A 17654-nucleotide genomic window follows, 5' to 3' on the forward strand; every position below is an offset into this window, starting at 1 on the left:
CTTTTTAAAGAAAGATGAAAAAACTCCCAAAAGTGCTCCCTTTATTGAGCCAATCTATTAATATTTCTCTCACAGATATGTTTTCAATATAGTCTATCTAAACCAAAAGCAAAAATTTGTTTATGGATCAAATTATTGTGTGCAACAACAACAACAACAACAACAACAACAACAACAATAATAATAATAATAATAATAATAATAATATTTGTTGAAGGAAACAGTTTTGAACAAGGATTACAACTTCATTTTGCCATTTTTTTTTTATTTATTTTTCCTCCTTTTCCTGTTCAAGTCATCATTAATAAACTGCAGCCCCTCTGTCTGACTGGCTCGTCTGACTGGCTCGCATAAATCCCCCCAGAAGTAAGTAAGTGCTAGATATGGAGAAAACAGTGGACCAGATTCACTATCAAATCCTGGTACAGGTTGAAACTCTCCAGTCCAGCAACATCCCTAATCTGGCATGACTTTAATTACCTGGACAGCCACTTCCCATGGGGGTGACCAAGTTTCCCGAGGTACGATAAAGAGTGTTTCTAGATATCAGTCCTGGCTTTCAGTTTTCTGTGCTGTTATTTGGCTGTAATTTACCCCAAAATGTCTCCAAAGAGCCCAGCAAGCATTTTTGTAATGATGCTTGACAACATTGACCTCCTGTGATCCAGCAAATTCTCTCCTTTGGCACCAGCCAAGTCCTGAGGGTGCCAGACTAGAAAGATCCAACCTGTACTACCACACTCTGCTCCATAGAGAGTTGAATACTCTCCCCACAACTTGGAATTAAATTAAGATCCTAATATGAAGAGGGTTATTTCTGTGCAGAGATATCTGTATAGCAGCTATGTGACATCAAATAACATATTTGCCAAGGGAACAGAACCGGGAACCTTTGTTTTCCCCAATGGATTATGAGAATGACATCAGCAAGGCTCTCAAGCATGTGAAAAACCTCCCTGAGCCTCTAGCTGTGGAGACTGGTTTCTGCAGGTGATTGACAATCTCTTGTGGAAAGCTCAAAGAGTTTTCATGCCCCAATGAACAGTGACAGCTGAAAATTCCACAAGGTTGAGTCAACTTGTGTGACTGAACAGAAGGATGTTCAAACAAACCTGAGATACCACCCTGTGAGACAGGAGTGCAAAAAGGCTCAGGATTGGTTTGAACCAACACAGGATCCTGTTTTCACCCTCAGCTTTTAAGTCTATGGAGTGCTGGTAGTTGTGCTAACAAGAGTTCTAAGGGCACATATTTCCCACAGTATGAGTCAGTCGACTGATGAATCATTTAAAAAAAATAATTAACTCTTAGCTAATAACATTTAAAAGATCCAGCAGTTCCATTGTTGCCACAATGAAAGTGTAGCATTGTTTACAGACTACTGATTACATATTTTGACAATATTAATATGAATATTTTCATCTTAATGCATGGATAATTGTGACCCTAAGTGCACATCTGATATTACACAAAAGGTTGTGCACATCAGTCACTGATTTGATTTACAAAACACTTAAAAGAACTTCAAGTTTCCTGGTGTTTTTAAATAAGAACAATTAATAGCAAAATCCTAATTCCAGCAGGTAATTCACTCCTGGTCATAAAAATAAAGCAACTGTCTCACCCAGGCAGAAATCTCAACTTAGCACTGGCCAAAACCTTGGATCTCGCCAATTATACAAGACAAGACAAAGAAGCAGAGTGAAATCCTGACCTTTTAAAAGTCAGTAATAATTTTCCACTAACTTCAGTGGCACCATAATTTCATCCTTAGAGCTGGATGTCAGCAGCATACTAAAACTACCTCAGCACCACAGAACCAAGCCTGACAAAACTCCCATTGACTTAAATGGGGTCAAAATTTCACCCTCCATGTCCACACTAACCCTTTTAACATCTCCACATACACCTTCAATTAGAGGTGATAAAATAGACCCCTATCTAAGCCCACTTGATGGCAGCTTTGATGCTTAAAAGCTTTCAGTACTTTTCAGGTTCATATCCTAAGTTCAAAAAATAAACTCTTTGACAAAGTTTATTAAAGTGCTGCTAGAACTTCTTCTGGATAAAAAGTTGATTTTATGAGGAATATAAAATTAATTTTAACTTTTTAAGTTATCTAAGCTTGATTGAATTATAGAAGAGTCACTCAGTCATGCTATGTCTAATTTATTCATTAGCTATTTACCAAAAATGATTCAATTATGATCTTATATATTAATTCTAATATTAGTATTTAGATGAGTAACATTATTTTAATAAAGCATAATATTAACATACATAAATAATTTAAACTAATGGCAATCAATTTCAAAATAAACAATTTAGTCTATTTGGCATCTAAAATCAACAATCTGTAGATTGAAAGCATATGCTACATGAAGCCAAGCAGGACTTGCTATTTATCACAACATGCAAGCTATCAGAATGCAATGAAAATATTGAAACAATACACTTTATATGCAAAGAATCTTAACAAAATTAACAGCATTAAAATTATGCAAAGATTGATCTGAAAATTTAGTGAAACATACCTGGGGATATAATGAGAAACATACCTGTGCATGTGAAGAATTTGGATTCGCCCACACTAAGCTCTACCTTGCTGAGTGAAATTGTCACTTGAAGAAGAGCTGGAAAATACAAATTAAGTATTGCATGAGAATATTTTACATGTATCAGTTAAAAGATACCTGCACACCTTACAATATGTGATGTACAGACTGTGCAATGAAAAATGAAGAGTGTCAGCTAAATATAGTTATATCCCACGAGTGTGTATTATATAACATAAATAGTGGTGAGGAGATATATCTAAGACTAAGCCAGAGATCATGTTTTAGACACAAAATATAAAATTTCACTAAAGTTAACTTGTTGAGAAATGTCTTGGAGATTCTATGTTTTCATCTTTATATTATATATAAATACTCACACACACACAGAGTTATGATTAGTTATTCCTATATACCCTGAATATGCTGAAGACGGCCAAAAGGACCTAAGGTTTCACCTCATCAGTTCCTTGGCCTAGCATTATCATGGGGGTCTGAAGATATGTCTGCATTGGAACTAATTACCTATGGTTGGCCTGTACCAGCTGACTTGGGCTTGCAGGCCTCAGGCTAACAATCTGTTACCGGGCATTTGGGCTTGGGCTGTAGACCAGGACTCTCCCCTGACCCTCAGGCCTAGATTCCAGGCTCCAGGCTGAGCCTGAATACCTACACTGGAACTGAACATCTCTTCTCTCTAAGCCAGGCAAGTCTGAGTTAGCTGGCACAGATAGAGTCATCTTGAGAGGACAGTTGGGTGTGGGGAAAATTTCTATCAAAATTATTGTACATGACAAAACCTCTTTCATCAAGGAATATGCAACATTTGATAACACTTTAAAATCTTATTATACAGTACTAGTGGTACTGTTTTAACTGCAGAATAAATAATGAAAGCAGAAACCCCAAAATATACCTGAAAGTGTATTTCATATATAATAGAGCCCTGCATAGCTATTATTACCATCAATAGATGGCAATCCAACCTATTATGGAAAGAGCCATCAGTTTCACACATATAAAATGGGAAGTGACTGCCTAGGAAGGAGTACCGCAGAAAGGAATGTAGAAGTCATAGTGAACCATAAGCTAAATATGAGTCAATGGCATGACAATGTTGCAATAAAAAGCAAACATCATTCTGGGATGCATTAACTGGAGGGTCATAAGCAACACATGACAAGTAATACTTCTGCTCTACTCTGTGATGATCACATTTTGAATGGAGTATTCGAGTCCAATGTAGAGAAATTAAAAAGGGTCCAGAGAAGAGCAACAAAAAAATGATTAAAGGTCTAGAAAACATGACAATTGAGGAATGATTGAAATAATTAGGTTTATTTAGTTTGTGAAAGAGAAAACAGAGGAGACATGAGAACAGCACGGGCAGCTGCTGCATCCCTGCCACTACCCCTGAGGCTTCCAGGGAGTGCCAGTGGCTGCTGCTTCCCTGGGCTCTTGGGGGGGCTGGTGGCTGCCTCTTCCCAAGCACTGGAGGCTGCCGCTTCCCCTGGGCTCTCAGGGAGGCAAGCAGCTACCGCTGCTTTCCTGGTTCCCCAGAGCTTGGTGGAGCTGAAAGGAGCTGCCCCTCCCTCCCATACTTCCCCGTCCCGTATTTGGGATGGGGAAATATGGTTGCCTTAAAGACACAAGGCCCAAGGCCCAAAGTCTGGACTGTCAGAGCTGTCAGTCCAGTCACCGCCCCCCATGCACATGCACAGCTGCAACGCAGTGTTGTCCTGTTGCTTACTCTCACAGCTTCTCTGTTTCAGGCATGAGATTGAAAGTCCATCTGTTACCCTGGAGGTGATGGGGGGAAATGTATTCTGGGCAATATGTTCTATTGTGCATGTTGAAGTAGCATGTTGTATCAATCCTTAGTTTTATCTTGTGTTTATATCTTTGTCCCTTTGTAAAATCCTATCATTTATGCAAAATTTACATTTTTTCTGAGTAAAATGCAATGCTAACAAGTTTGATGAGTCAAAATAATTCATAAACAATAAGTACACATTTAATTCAAACAACAAAGAAACAGCTTTGAAACAACACAGCACAGAGGAGGGCAGCATGCAACAACTGGGGTTCGGGGGGAGAAGTTCATATTCACAGACAAGAAAAGATTTAAGCTTCTGTCTTGTGTTGTTCTTAGGCCCTTGAGAGCTGAGTGTCAGGTCTCAAAGTTATCAGGGCATAAAGAGGCTTGAAAGAGCAGCAATTTCAGTTGCAATTATTCTCACTGCCAAGAGCTGTGAGAACAATTGCAGGGAGGGAGATGGCCCTTGGAAGCATGGCTGTGGAGGTAAAGCATGAAATAGATGCTGGTATTTCCACTACCTTATATTTTCCAGGGGCTTAAAAACATGGCTGGGCTCTGATTCAAGGCACCAGATTGGTCTGAAGAAGTGGGTCTGTCCCACGAAAGCTCACCTAATAAACTATTTTGCTAGTCTTTAAAGTGCTACTTGACTGCTTTTTGTTCAGATTGCCTGTGTATCTGCTAGCTGCATGCTCTGCAGAAGAACATTCTGCTTTTATGCTGCCTCCAAAGTAACCTCTGCAATGTTCCTATATCCCTCTATGGTGCCTTTTGCCATAGCAATATTGTCTCTGGTGACCCACCTGTCTTTTTCCCTTCTACAACATCAAACAGCCTCTACCTCTCCTCTTCCTTTCAATTTCAGGAGAACGGAATCTTCAGTGAGATCTCCATGAGATTCTCCCCAGGCTTAGAAGGCCCACAGAGGTCAGATGCATGCATAAGAAAGGCTAGGATGTTGGGGTGGACAATAGAGGTTTTTTGCATTTGCATTTGTCCATTGGAAGCTGGGAATTATGTTCCCAGTTTGTCTTTGTAGTTTTGATATGTGTTGCTAGTGCTTATGTGAGGTCAAATAGGATTGCAGAAGCATGGAGGGGGCATCTGGGGGCGAGCTGGATAGTCATTTCCTACACAACCCTTTTAAGCTGTCCTGACTGTCAGTGACATTACACAGAGGCAGGAGAATAGAATTCGGAGAGGCTAAGTCAGACCAGCAATATTTTTCTCTCTCTCTCTCTCTCTCGCTCATGAAACACTTCACTGAAATGGTTCCCCTACCTTCCAGAAAAGCTGTACGAGTAGAAGAGAATTGTAAGTGATACTGGAGGCAGTGACCACACAGTTATCCCACAGAATATCCAGACCAAATGAAAACAACTAATCTGTGTTAAATTCTGCTTTATTTCCCCTGCAGACATGCTGAAGGTGCAGAGAAAATCAGAACTGATTCTCCACTGATTGACTGAAGCCAGTTCCCAGTCCCTCTCTGTGTAAGTCTCTGTAATCCAATTAAGAGCGATAAAGCTATGTTACCCCTAAGTTATACATCTTTTCCCATTTGAATGCCTGTTACAGAGAGTATATACTTCAGCAGACAGCTGCAGCCTTGGTACCCTTATGGACATGCAATGACCTTGTCTATGTCATGTAAGATGATGATGATAACCCAACTCCTTTCCTTGGAACCATTAAAGCAATACAATGTATGGATTTTATACAAGTGAATGTTTTCACGAGTTGAACTTGCTGTCAGATGGGAAGTGGTGCATAGGCTGCAGTGGTGCCATACTGCTATCTGTTATTTTGAGTAAATGCAAGATTTTCTGGGGGTGGGGGGGGTAACATTTTCTTGGCTGGGCAAAACAAAAGGAAAACACATAGATGGGCATTTGTCCTCCATCGCTTTGGCTTGCAAATGGTTGATAGTCCAGGCTTTGGCATGAGAGAGAAGCTGATTGTCTGGCTGAGCAGCCACCATTTGAACACATGCACAGAGAGGAGTGAGCAGGGAGTGTGGCAGGAGGGAGGAATGGTGGGAAGAAGGCTGGATGTTGGGGGATATAGATGAATGTTCCCTTTATTTTTTTTCTTTCCCTAGCCAGAATAATTTTGTTATGTGCACCAAGGGATGTGCAAATGTGCACCGCCAATAGAACCACACGCCACTCACAGCTGCCAACAGGAACTGCAGTCGTGCAGCAGCCAGAATGGAAGCTAGCACAGCTGTAGAATTTTATAATAAATTATGAGGACAGACACTTATGTGCTGAGGTTTCATCAATACATATTTATTCCAGTGACTGGCCTTCAGAGCTTGCTGCAACCAACATTTCATCCTAGAGAGAGAGAGACAGATTTAGAGTCTCAGTGTGGCTCCAAGTGGCTGCTTGAGACATGATGTAAAGGCTTCTGCAGTAATATTGTAGCAATACTGAAACAATTGTATCCTGGGCACACGGGCCAATTCTGGCTCCATGCCCGTTTTGAAATGAGAGAGAGGACTTCCATTAGAGAAGTAGAGAGCATGCAGGTCAAAGAATGGGGTAGTAATGGGTGCTCACAAAACAGTGTATAATGGCAGTTGGACTGCAAAAGTAGTGCTATGGCAGCTTTGTGCGAACACAAAAATGGACTCACCTAACTGAATAGGCACTGAACTTAGTAGACTGCAACAAAGGACTCCAGAAGTCTTAAAACAAATTGGAGTTGGTGCACTCAGTCAGGTGCAGACTGATTCACATTACAGCAAACTACTGCCTCTCTGCTCCTCTCCTCCAGCACTCATATAGATAAGCCCAATAAGTAATGCTTAGTCTTATGTATTTTGAACAAATCTAATTCCCAGAATGGGAATGAAGGTGCTTCCTTCTCCCATTACTGTGTGTGTGAAGGTTTGTCCAGAGTAATCACAGACATTCAGATTCACACGTCAGAAGATCCACACATTGCAGCTCATAATTATGAAAAAGGAAGAGGTCTATCTCTTACCTAGTGTGCTGAACACTGAACCAATGAAACTACCCGTGTAGGGCACAGCACAAAATAACATGAAGTAGCATATTTAAAAAAAATTTCTTGAAAAGGTAACAGATTTGCCATTTAACTAGAAGAATTTGGATTTGGAGGCAAGGAAGCCAGTATCACATCTAGAAGAAACTGAAGAAATCATGTGAATACATTTACTACCAAAAAGTTGCTGATACATGCGTTTGGGTATGTCTGCTCTGCAGCTGGGAGCATGCCTCTCACTCTGGGTACACAGAAATGCACCTGCTCTTCTCAAGCTAATGGACTAAATTTAGACATGTGGCGTCTATAGCAGGATGGGCTAGCCACCTGAATACAGACTCAGGGCATAGGGCAGGCTTGCATTCATGTAACTAGTCCACGGTGACACTCATGCTTTGGTATCCACACTGCTATTTCTAGAGTGTTAGCTTGATCATGCTTGCTTTCCTGGGATAGCCAGCATGCTCCCGGCTGGCATAGGGCATACCTTTGTGACCAAATATGCAAAAATATTTAACTCCTATTGGGACACCGAAAGGAGGTAACTGTATGTTTTCAAGCTTCCATTGGCAACTCTCTTGTGCAGTCTGGGGAAAGGTTTGCAGTGTAAGGCATGAGCACTTACTCATTTTCTACCGCATGGGACCAGGCATTGGTTGTGGAGATGCTCTCTCTGAAACTGGTTGGCTATGGTTACACTAGCAAGTTTTGCCCGCAAAACCTCAGCTTTTTCAACAAAACTCATGGAGTGATAACAAAAAAAAAATTAAAAAGGGATTTGTCAACAGTATCTCAACACATCACTTTTGCCAGCAGCATTCTGCCTCAAAGCTTTCAGGCATATCTCTGCTGTCCATGGATTATGTGGACAAAAGAGCTGTGTGGTTGCTCTAAGGGGGCGGGGGACTTCTCTTGACAGACAGGGCATCCAGAACAATGGGCAGCCCTGTCTGCTGTGCTTCCAGGTGCATGTTTTGTCGAAAGAGCAGATGGGCTAGTCTGCTCTGTTAACAGGTCTGTAGACAGAGCTGAGCACTTTCCTGATTTGCTTTTGTGTGTGGCTGTACTCTGTCAACAGGAGTTTTGTCAGGAAATCTCTTCTGACAGCGACTTCTGTCAACAAAGCACTGTTGTGTAAACATAGCTTTTGAGTTCCTCAGTAGCGGGTCAGCACACCCATGAGGCCCACTAGCTCATAGCCAGTGAAAAAGTCACATACCACTGTTCTTAAGTCAAAGAATAATGCTCTTATTTGAACATAGTTCTGATGACCATGGAGTCTGGGAGAGGGTATAATTGGAGCACATTGTCTGTGGCATTACCAGATTCTTGAACTGACTTTCCTGTCAGTCCTAGAACTATGCTCCAATTTTACCCTTCATCCCTAAAGTCCACGGAGATGTGGCAGGTCCCCCACAATGGACAGTTAAGAAGCTGTATAAATGGACAAATGCTTTGTGAAGCAAAGGAAAAGAGTTTAAAAACAAACACATAGGCTATATCTACGCTAGATGCATCTGTCTACAGAAGTTCCTGTTGGAAGAGATGTTCCAACAAAACTTCTGTTGACAGATTGCATCGACATATAAAAGTGGATTGATCTTTCGATATACTCTGTAGACAAAAGGGCCACCCAGAGCATCTACACACCTTTTTTGTCAACAGTTTCTGTCAAAAACAACACATTTTGTGTGTAGCTACTCCACGAGTTCTGTCTACAAAACCCAAATTTTGTCTACAAAACTCTCTAGTGTAGATGGAGTCATAATGGATATTTTTGTTACAGTACAGGTGGGCCATAAACTATACAGAAATCCATGATGTACCCAGATAAGCCTTCCTCTATATACTAACTTATCCATAATAACTACTGTATAAGAGGGAGTGAGAAGTAAACCCCCGGGAGGAAGGATAGCTCAGTGGTTAGCACAGCAAACTTGCAAACCCAGGCTTGTGAGCTGAAGCCTTGAGAGGGCCTTTCAAGGGTGTGGGGCATGTTAGCTCTAGAAGAAAAAAAATCTGTCAGGGATGGTGATAGGTCCTGCTACGAGCGCAGGGGACCTGACTCAATGACCTCTCAAGGTCTCTTCCACTTTAAAAAAAATACAAAAAAATTGGTATAAAACTAAATTAGCCAGTCACACAATAAATAAATCTGGTGATTGGCAGACCACAAGAAGTCAGAGTCTGGATGCACATCCCAGTTATGAGGAAACTTACAGAGTTCCTCTGTCAGCACACAGCCCCATTGTATGGTGTAGTACTTTTATTTCTAGTCTGGAAGATTTTCTTCAGCAATTAATAGTTTCTCAGTAACACTGTTTGGAGACTTTCATTACACAGCATAGTTTTACATGATGGAACTATGCAAATTCAGCATATTAAGTCACATGTTCTACAAAGTTTATAAAAATAACACTGCACTATGAAAGGTCAAAGCAAAACTAGGGCATGCTTTTCCTCCAAGAATGAAATACACTTATGAAATAGTCCTATCTTTTCTCTATCTTAAGAGGCTTGGCAAAAATGCTGAACCACACGTATAATTCTAAGCATGAACCCAATAATAAACTCTATAAAGATATAGTAGCTACAGCCCCAAAATCAAAATTAAATCACAATTTCTACATATGGTACTTTAATATTTACAAAATAGGAAAATATCAGACCATCTGCCCCATTTTTGCAGCCTAGCCAATGCTGCCCTTTGCTGGCATTGCTTCATGTAATTAGGAAGAGAAAAATATTCCTTTATATAAATTAGAACAGGAAATATTGCCTAATTGATTAGTCTAGCAATCTGTGCTTATGAGGTAGTGAAGCAGAGAGTCCATTACAAGGATAGTAGAAATGTGTTCATCACTTATTTGGAGTATGACATTTAATTAAAACTAAAATATTATGAAGAAACTTCACAGCACAAAAAAGTTTTACATTTCATCTAAGTTTACTTCGATGAAAACCACTTGGATATGTAAGGTGTTAGGTAGCCTGATGATGCCTGTTTACAGCACTGAGCACATTTTAAGGTTATTGCAATACATCAACAACTAGTACATTAAATTACACAGGAAACAGAGTCTGGTTTTAAGGTCTCTAGATGCATGAGAAAATACTTTGCCGATCAGGTCAATTAAGCTGTTTGACAGACTCAAGCCAGCAGAGGATATATTTATAACTGTTACACAGAAACCGGAATTCAATCATTTGCTGCCTGCTGGTTCTGACACAATACTGCTTCTTCCTATGTTTCCAAGATGTTGCAGTGCAAGCCAGTGAACATTTACAAAGCATTCCTGGCATGCCACTTTCAGGGGAACACACTGTGAAAAACACTGCTACCATAATAACAACTGCTGGGGGGAACTAGTGAAGGAAGTCAAAATACTCACCCATCCTTAGGGAGGTACCATTCTACAGTACTGAATGAAGTATGAATTAAGAGGAAGCTAGAGGGGAATACACAATTCCTCTTCTGTACAATGGTTTCAGTAGCGACAGAGAGTTGTTGAATTTCTAAAGGAGTGGCAGGATTCTGATGTTGAGCTACCTGCTTAACAGGGTTGGGAAACATCCAGGGTGACGTTGATTCACAAGGAAACTAAGAAAGAGGAAAACTTAAAAGATGTGGGATATTGGAAGATGGACTTTAAGCTGTTAGGAACAGCATCCCTGATGAAGCCCGGGCACAACTGGTGTCCTCACCCACAACTATTTCAGATTTGAGGAAAAATTATACCGTTAAATCGGTGGCACTGCTATGGGCACTTGCATGGCCCCAGAGTATGCCAACATTTTTATAGCTGACCAAGAACAACACTTCCTCATCTGTCATCCCCTAGTGCCCCTCCTCTACTTGCACTACATAGATGATATCTTCATCACCTGGACTCATGGGAAAGGGGCTGTTGGAGAGTTCCACCATAATTGCAACAGTTTCCACCCCACCATCAACCTCAGCTTGGAGCAGTCCACACAAGAGATCCACTTCCTGGACACTACAGTGCAAATAAGTGATGGTCACATAAACCCCACCCTATACCAGAAACCCATGGACTGCTATGCTTACTTACATGCCTCCAGCTTCTATCTAGGGCACACCACACCATCCATTGTATACAGCCAAGCACTGAGGTACAACCGCATTTGCTCCAGTCCCTCAGACGGGAAAGTCAAGCAGAGTCCACTACAAGGCTAGCAGAAGTGCACTCATCACTTATTTGGAGTATGACATGCAATTAAAATTAAAATATTATGAAGAGATTTCACAGCACAAAAAATTTGCATCTCACTTGAGTTTGCTTCAGTGGACAGCACTTGGTGTTAGGTAATCTGATGATGTCGCAGACAGAGACAAATACATACAAAACCTTTATCAAGCTTTCTTAAAACTACAATACCCACCTAAGGCAGTGAAGAAATAGATTAACAGAGCCAGACATGTACCCAGAAGCCACCTGCTACAAGACAGGCCCAACAAGAAAAAACAACAGAACACCACTGGCCATCACATACAGCTCCCCCAGCTAGAGACTCTCCAGCGCATCATCAGTGATCTACAACCCACGCTGGACAATGATCTCTCACTCCCACAGTCCTTGGGAGGCTGGTCAGTCCTTGCCTACAGACAGCCTGCCAGCCTGAAAAAAATTCTCCTCAGCAATCATAGACCACAACACAGTAACTCTAACTCAGGAACCAATCCCTGCAACAAGCCTTGGTGCCAGCTCTGTCCACACATCTACATCAGTGACACAGTCATAGGAGACCTAACCACATCAGTCACATCATCAGGGACTCATTCACCTGCACATCTACTAATGTAATATATGCTCTCATGTATCAGCAATGCCCCTATGCCATATACATTGGCCAACCGGACAGTCTCTACATAAAAGAATAAATGGGCACAAATCAGGTATCAGGAATGGCAACCTACAAAAACTTGTAGGAGAACACTTCAATCTCCCTGGATACTCACTAACAGATTTAAAAGTACCATCCTGTTAGAAACAAACAGACAAATAGACAAACAAACAAACAAACAAAACCCTTAAAAATGACTCCAAAGAAAAACTGCAGAGCTACAATTCATTAGCAAATTTGACAGCACCAATCAAGGATTGAACAGAGACTGGGAGTGGCTGCCCAACTACAAAACCAGTTTCTTCTCTCTTGAACTTCACACCTTCACATCAGCTGCTGGAAGTGGGCAACATCCTTCCTGACTGAACTGACCTCGTCAACTCCGGACTCCCTCCTTTTCATGAGCCTGTATAATTAGACCTCTGGAATCTCCATGACATTGCATCTGACGAAGTGGGTCTTTGCCCACAAGAGCTTATGCTCCAAAATATCTGTTAGTCTACAAGGTTCCATGGGACTTCTTGTTGTGTTTGCGGATACAGACTAACACAGCTACCCCTCTGGATACTTAAGACATGGAATAGCACTATCTCAAAATAAGCCATAATGATGCCCAAATGGCACTATTTCAAAATAGGCACTGTGTCCAGACTTGCTATATATGCTGGGTGCTATTTCAGAATGCACTATTGTGTATAGTTGTGTAATTCGAAATAATGCTGATGTGTGCATGTAGCTTTACAGACTTGTTTCTTTCATGCTGGAACATGACAAAGTTAAAGTTAACATTCTAGTAAGTATCAGGTTTCATCCACTTCATTTTTATTTTAAGTTCCTTTTTCCTTATTGTCCTAGGTGCCCCCCACCCAACTAAGCCTTTTTAAAGCTCCTGATACTCCATGTAGTGATTGGACTTTATTTTAATTTAAGTAAACAACATTCAGATGCTTAAGCAATAACACTTTAAATGTTCTGATTGTTATAAAACAATCCCCCAAAACAAAAAAAACAACCAAAAAGACCCTCAAACCAGGTCCTCTTCAACATTTCTATTTGTTCCTAAATTTAGTCTAGTTAGGAACACACAAAGAGTATATGGTTGCTAGATCTTGGCTTTTGGGGATATTTTATTTGAATTCTGTATGTTGGCTTGATGTGGAAAGTAGAAAGAAAATGTTAAAAGTTAACTCAACTTTTGGTAGAAAAGATGGTTCAAAATCACTTTGAATTTAGAGCAAATCTTCAGATTGGTTCTTATTTTTATCTGAACATGTTGACTCATTTCCAGGATAAATTCAGCAGAGACAGAATTACAAAAATGTCATACAAATGACCTGCAAAGTTATAGACTGCAAAAAGAGAGAAGATATGAACAGAACAGTTTCTGTATCAAATCAAAGAGCTATAAAGCACATATATCTATAAAGCACACATATATCTATCTATCTATCTTAAAAGCTGCAGGCCAAAACAGAGCAGAATTAAAGAAAGGCCTTATGGATGTAAAATGCTAAGTGAGCCTTAGTGAAAAAGAGCATGCAAATCATTTAGTTCAGATATGAGCTAGCGAACACTGAAGGCTTCCTTTTACAATGCAGTCAGAAAACCTCCAGCCTTTCTTCACTTTGGAGATTACAGAATTGTCAGCTTGTAAAAGGATGATTGGAGGGCCAGGCAGCCTAACAGTTGGCATGCCAGACTTCTGCCCCCTTGTTTCTCTGGTCAAGGTGCTTCACTCTTTCATGCAGTGGCAGTAGGGAACACAGAAGCTGCGTCTACACGTGCACGCTACTTCGAAGTAGCGGCACCAACTTCGAAATAGCACCCGTCGCGTCTACATGCGTCGGGCGCTATTTCGAAGTTAACTTCGACGTTAGGCGGCGAGACGTCGAAGTCGCTAACCTCATGAGGAGATAGGAATAGCGCCCTACTTCGACGTTCAACGTCGAAGTAGGGACCGTGTAGACGATCCGCATCCCGCAACGTCGAAATTGCTGGGTCCTCCATGGTGGCCGTCAGCTGGGGGGTTGAGAGATGCTCTCTCTCCAGCCCCTGCGGGGCTCTATGGTCACCGTGGGCAGCAGCCCTTAGCCCAGGGCTTCTGGCTGCTTCTGCGGCAGCTGGGGATCTATGCTGCAGGCACAGGGTCTGCAACCAGTTGTCAGCTCTGTGTATCTTGTGTTGTTTAGTGCAACTGTGTCTGGGAGGGGCCCTTTAAGGGAGCGCCTTGCTGTTGAGTCCGCCCTGTGACCCTGTCTGCAGCTGTGCCTGGCATCCCTATTTCGATGTGTGCTACTTTGACGTGTAGACGTTCCCTCGCTGCGCCTATTTCGATGTTGGGCTGAGCAACGTCGAAGTTGAACATCGACGTTGCTGGCCCTGGAGGACGTGTAGACGTTATTCATCGAAATAGTCTATTTCGATGTCGCAACATCGAAATAAGCTATTTCGATGTTGGCTGCACGTGTAGACGTAGCCAGATTGTCCTATTTCACTGGGTGAACTTACCCAGGACCCTGAGTATGCTGAACACCGAACATGAGATGCATAGAGCCCTGGGCTATTTCCTACCGGATTTCCTTCAGTCTGGGGCATGAACATTATGGTGCCATTAGCTACATGACTTGACTTCTCTGGTGCCTGCCCTCAGGGCCACCCCAAGGGGGAGGTAAGGCAACCCCCTCCCCACTCCCTCAGGCACGGGGCTTCGTGCAACCACCCCTCTCCCCCCATGATGCATGCCCTGACTCCTTCCTACTTTGCCCTCAACCTTACTCCGTCCCCCTCTCCATCCAGCCTGGCCAGGACCAGGGCAGAGATGAGTGGCAGATGGTAGCAATGACTGCAGGGTGTCACCTCCCACCTGTCTCCCTCCATGCCACACTCACCACACGACACCCTGCTGAGCCCTATTGGGCAGAGTTCTCGCAGCTGCCTGGGGAGAAGTGGAACTTAGTGAGCTGGGAGATAGCAGCAGAGCAGTGCAAACTGCCACTTGCCCCACATGGTGAATGTAGGGGTGCGGGGAAGGCCAAGAGGAGGCAAGCCCCTTCAGCTGCTGCTGCCACTTGCCCCCACCACCTGCATTCTGCCTCAGGTAATCCTGCTCCCTCTAGTCAATAAGATGGCTGGGACAGTCGCAGATGCCCAAAAGTATGAGGCTGGAGGTGGCCTCTCCACCTCATCCTATAGATGGGTCAGCTCTGCTGGCCCTCTTGAAGACCTTGGGCAACACCCTGTTATGGTCCTAGACTCTACAGGTGGAGCAACCATGAGTGTGGTGAAATCTAATCTGCCAGGTTCTTTGATCATGGTCACCCAGGTACCGGAGGCTGTGAAGTGTCCTCCAATGTCTCCGTTGGCTGGGGGAGAGAGTGTGACGCCTAGTGGCTGCCAAGTGATCTGTCCAGGCAAGGAAGTATCCAGCTCTTTCCTTTTCATCAATGAACCTTGAAGTTGACCCAGGTATCTTATCCCCAGCCAGCCCCGTCTCCAGACCTGCTACTGGGTGCAGGTATAAAAGAGCAGGGCAAGTTAGTCCTAGAGGCTCCCCTTAATTTATGACATGCAGGTGGTCAATATCTCAGCTTCATCAGACAGCTATTAGGGTAAATGTTACAAAGTTACACTATCATTATTATAGAAACTAACACACACACATCACATCACAAAAAGAAGTATTTTGCTGCACACCACAGTCCCTCTTTTCTATCTTCCATTCTTGCAATCTCTTTGGGATAGGGATTCTGTCTTCCTACACGTCTTTAAACCACCTAAGACAATTTTAAACCACCTTAAATAATTTTGTCACTGTATAAATTAAAAAAAGTATTGAATTAATGAATGAATGAATGCCCAAGAAAAGAGGCCTTCACAAGAATTAAATCCAAATCATGTTTTCTTCTAGCTGAAATTTATGCCAATATTTCATAAAAGAGGAATCATTAATAACCTCATTGTTTCAATTTTACCCATCCTAAGTAGATAGACATCTTCTATCACAATTACTCAAAAAATCGCTGAGTAAGTTTCTACTCAGCATGAGAAAGGGTGTCATGATTGATTTAAAAAAAAAACACAAAAAAGAACCCTGTGACTGAAAACAAATAATGGGTTCTTTTCCTGTTAGGTAAAGTCCTAAATAAACATTTTTTCTATTATCAAATTTCATTCCTAACAACCAAATATTATAAATCAGTTGAGAAAAACGCCTCTATCTTGTCAACAATATGAAATTTCATTCAGTGTTTTCAGAGAGGCTTCACTGGAAAAAAAACATTATACTGGACATCAGAAAGGTTCTTACTAGACTCCAGGGCTTCATATACACATGCCTCAGAAGGAGAGTGCATATTAATGAGGTAGTTCAGGAGATGTTAATGAGGCACTAACATGAATAGGCAGTGACTCATTAGCATAAGGGCAGACATTCACAATTCGAAAACGCCTCTTTCAGAGGGCACGCTGCCCATGTAGACAGGGGACATTTTAAAAGGACCCCCTGACTTTGGTTTTAGGAAGAAGGGGGCTTTAGATTTCTTGCTATATAATGAAAACAGAATTGATGGCCTATCCAAATAAGTTATCCTGTGAAAAATTCAGAGCATTTTTCACCTCAAATTGGAGTATGACTTTCTCCAATTCTTTTAAACTCAGCATTATATTAACTAGATGTTATTTTCAGAATTTTCTCTTACACTACTGTCATAGGCACATAGCATTATAAAATAAGTACTGGATTTTTCAGAACTTAAAATAAAATGTTCTTTGAAAAGTCTAATGTCCCATGCGATGACATAGCACCATATTCCCCAGGATTGTACTTAACGAATGACATCTCAATTGGTCAAATGACAACCTATGCAATTGTGTAAGTAGTTTGATGAACAGCCTCCCATTAGGTGTGTGCAACTATCTACCTATCCCACAAACTGCACCTGTAGTATGAATAAACCCATTTAAATTGTGTTGAGACTGGTAATTTTCTAACTTCATATTGTATGGACTACTTGATCACCATGAGCTGCTTCTCTAGAAAGTTATCGTAATGAGAGATATTTATTACATTTTTAAATGCTTGACATCAAGTTTCAGTATTAATTAAAAGAGTAACTTTAAGAGTAACATAAAAGAGGTTAACTTTGCACTTCATCATCTTATCATAGAGGGTGATTAAGGGCATTTGCTTTGGATTTATTCACAAAAAAGATAGTCCTGATATGAAGTTCTTAAGAGAGATTTTCACTTGATCAGTAAAGACTAATGAGAGTGAGAGAGAGCCTTGTGGAGTAAGCTAGTTTTCCCTGATGAGAACAGCAGGAAGCTACATAAAGTTCATTCTGCCCCATGGGACATTACAGATGGCTCAGGTGTGAAAGACTGATGTGAGAGACCCATTCTGA

At 41.6% G+C, this 17654-nt stretch overlaps 1 protein-coding gene across 1 annotated transcript in view; it reads right to left on the reverse strand.

The window, feature by feature from the left end:
* The window catches only part of NCAM2 (neural cell adhesion molecule 2), a 591660-nt gene that overhangs the window by 286752 nt on the left and 287254 nt on the right, over positions 1-17654 (reverse strand). The window contains exon 2 of the mRNA XM_074983463.1: positions 2559-2633. Coding sequence (XP_074839564.1) covers positions 2559-2633 — 75 coding nt within the window. The remainder of the gene's footprint in view (positions 1-2558; positions 2634-17654) is intronic.

This window comes from Carettochelys insculpta, chromosome 1, assembly GCF_033958435.1.
Source record: "Carettochelys insculpta isolate YL-2023 chromosome 1, ASM3395843v1, whole genome shotgun sequence".
Classification (NCBI taxonomy): Eukaryota; Metazoa; Chordata; order Testudines; family Carettochelyidae; genus Carettochelys; species Carettochelys insculpta.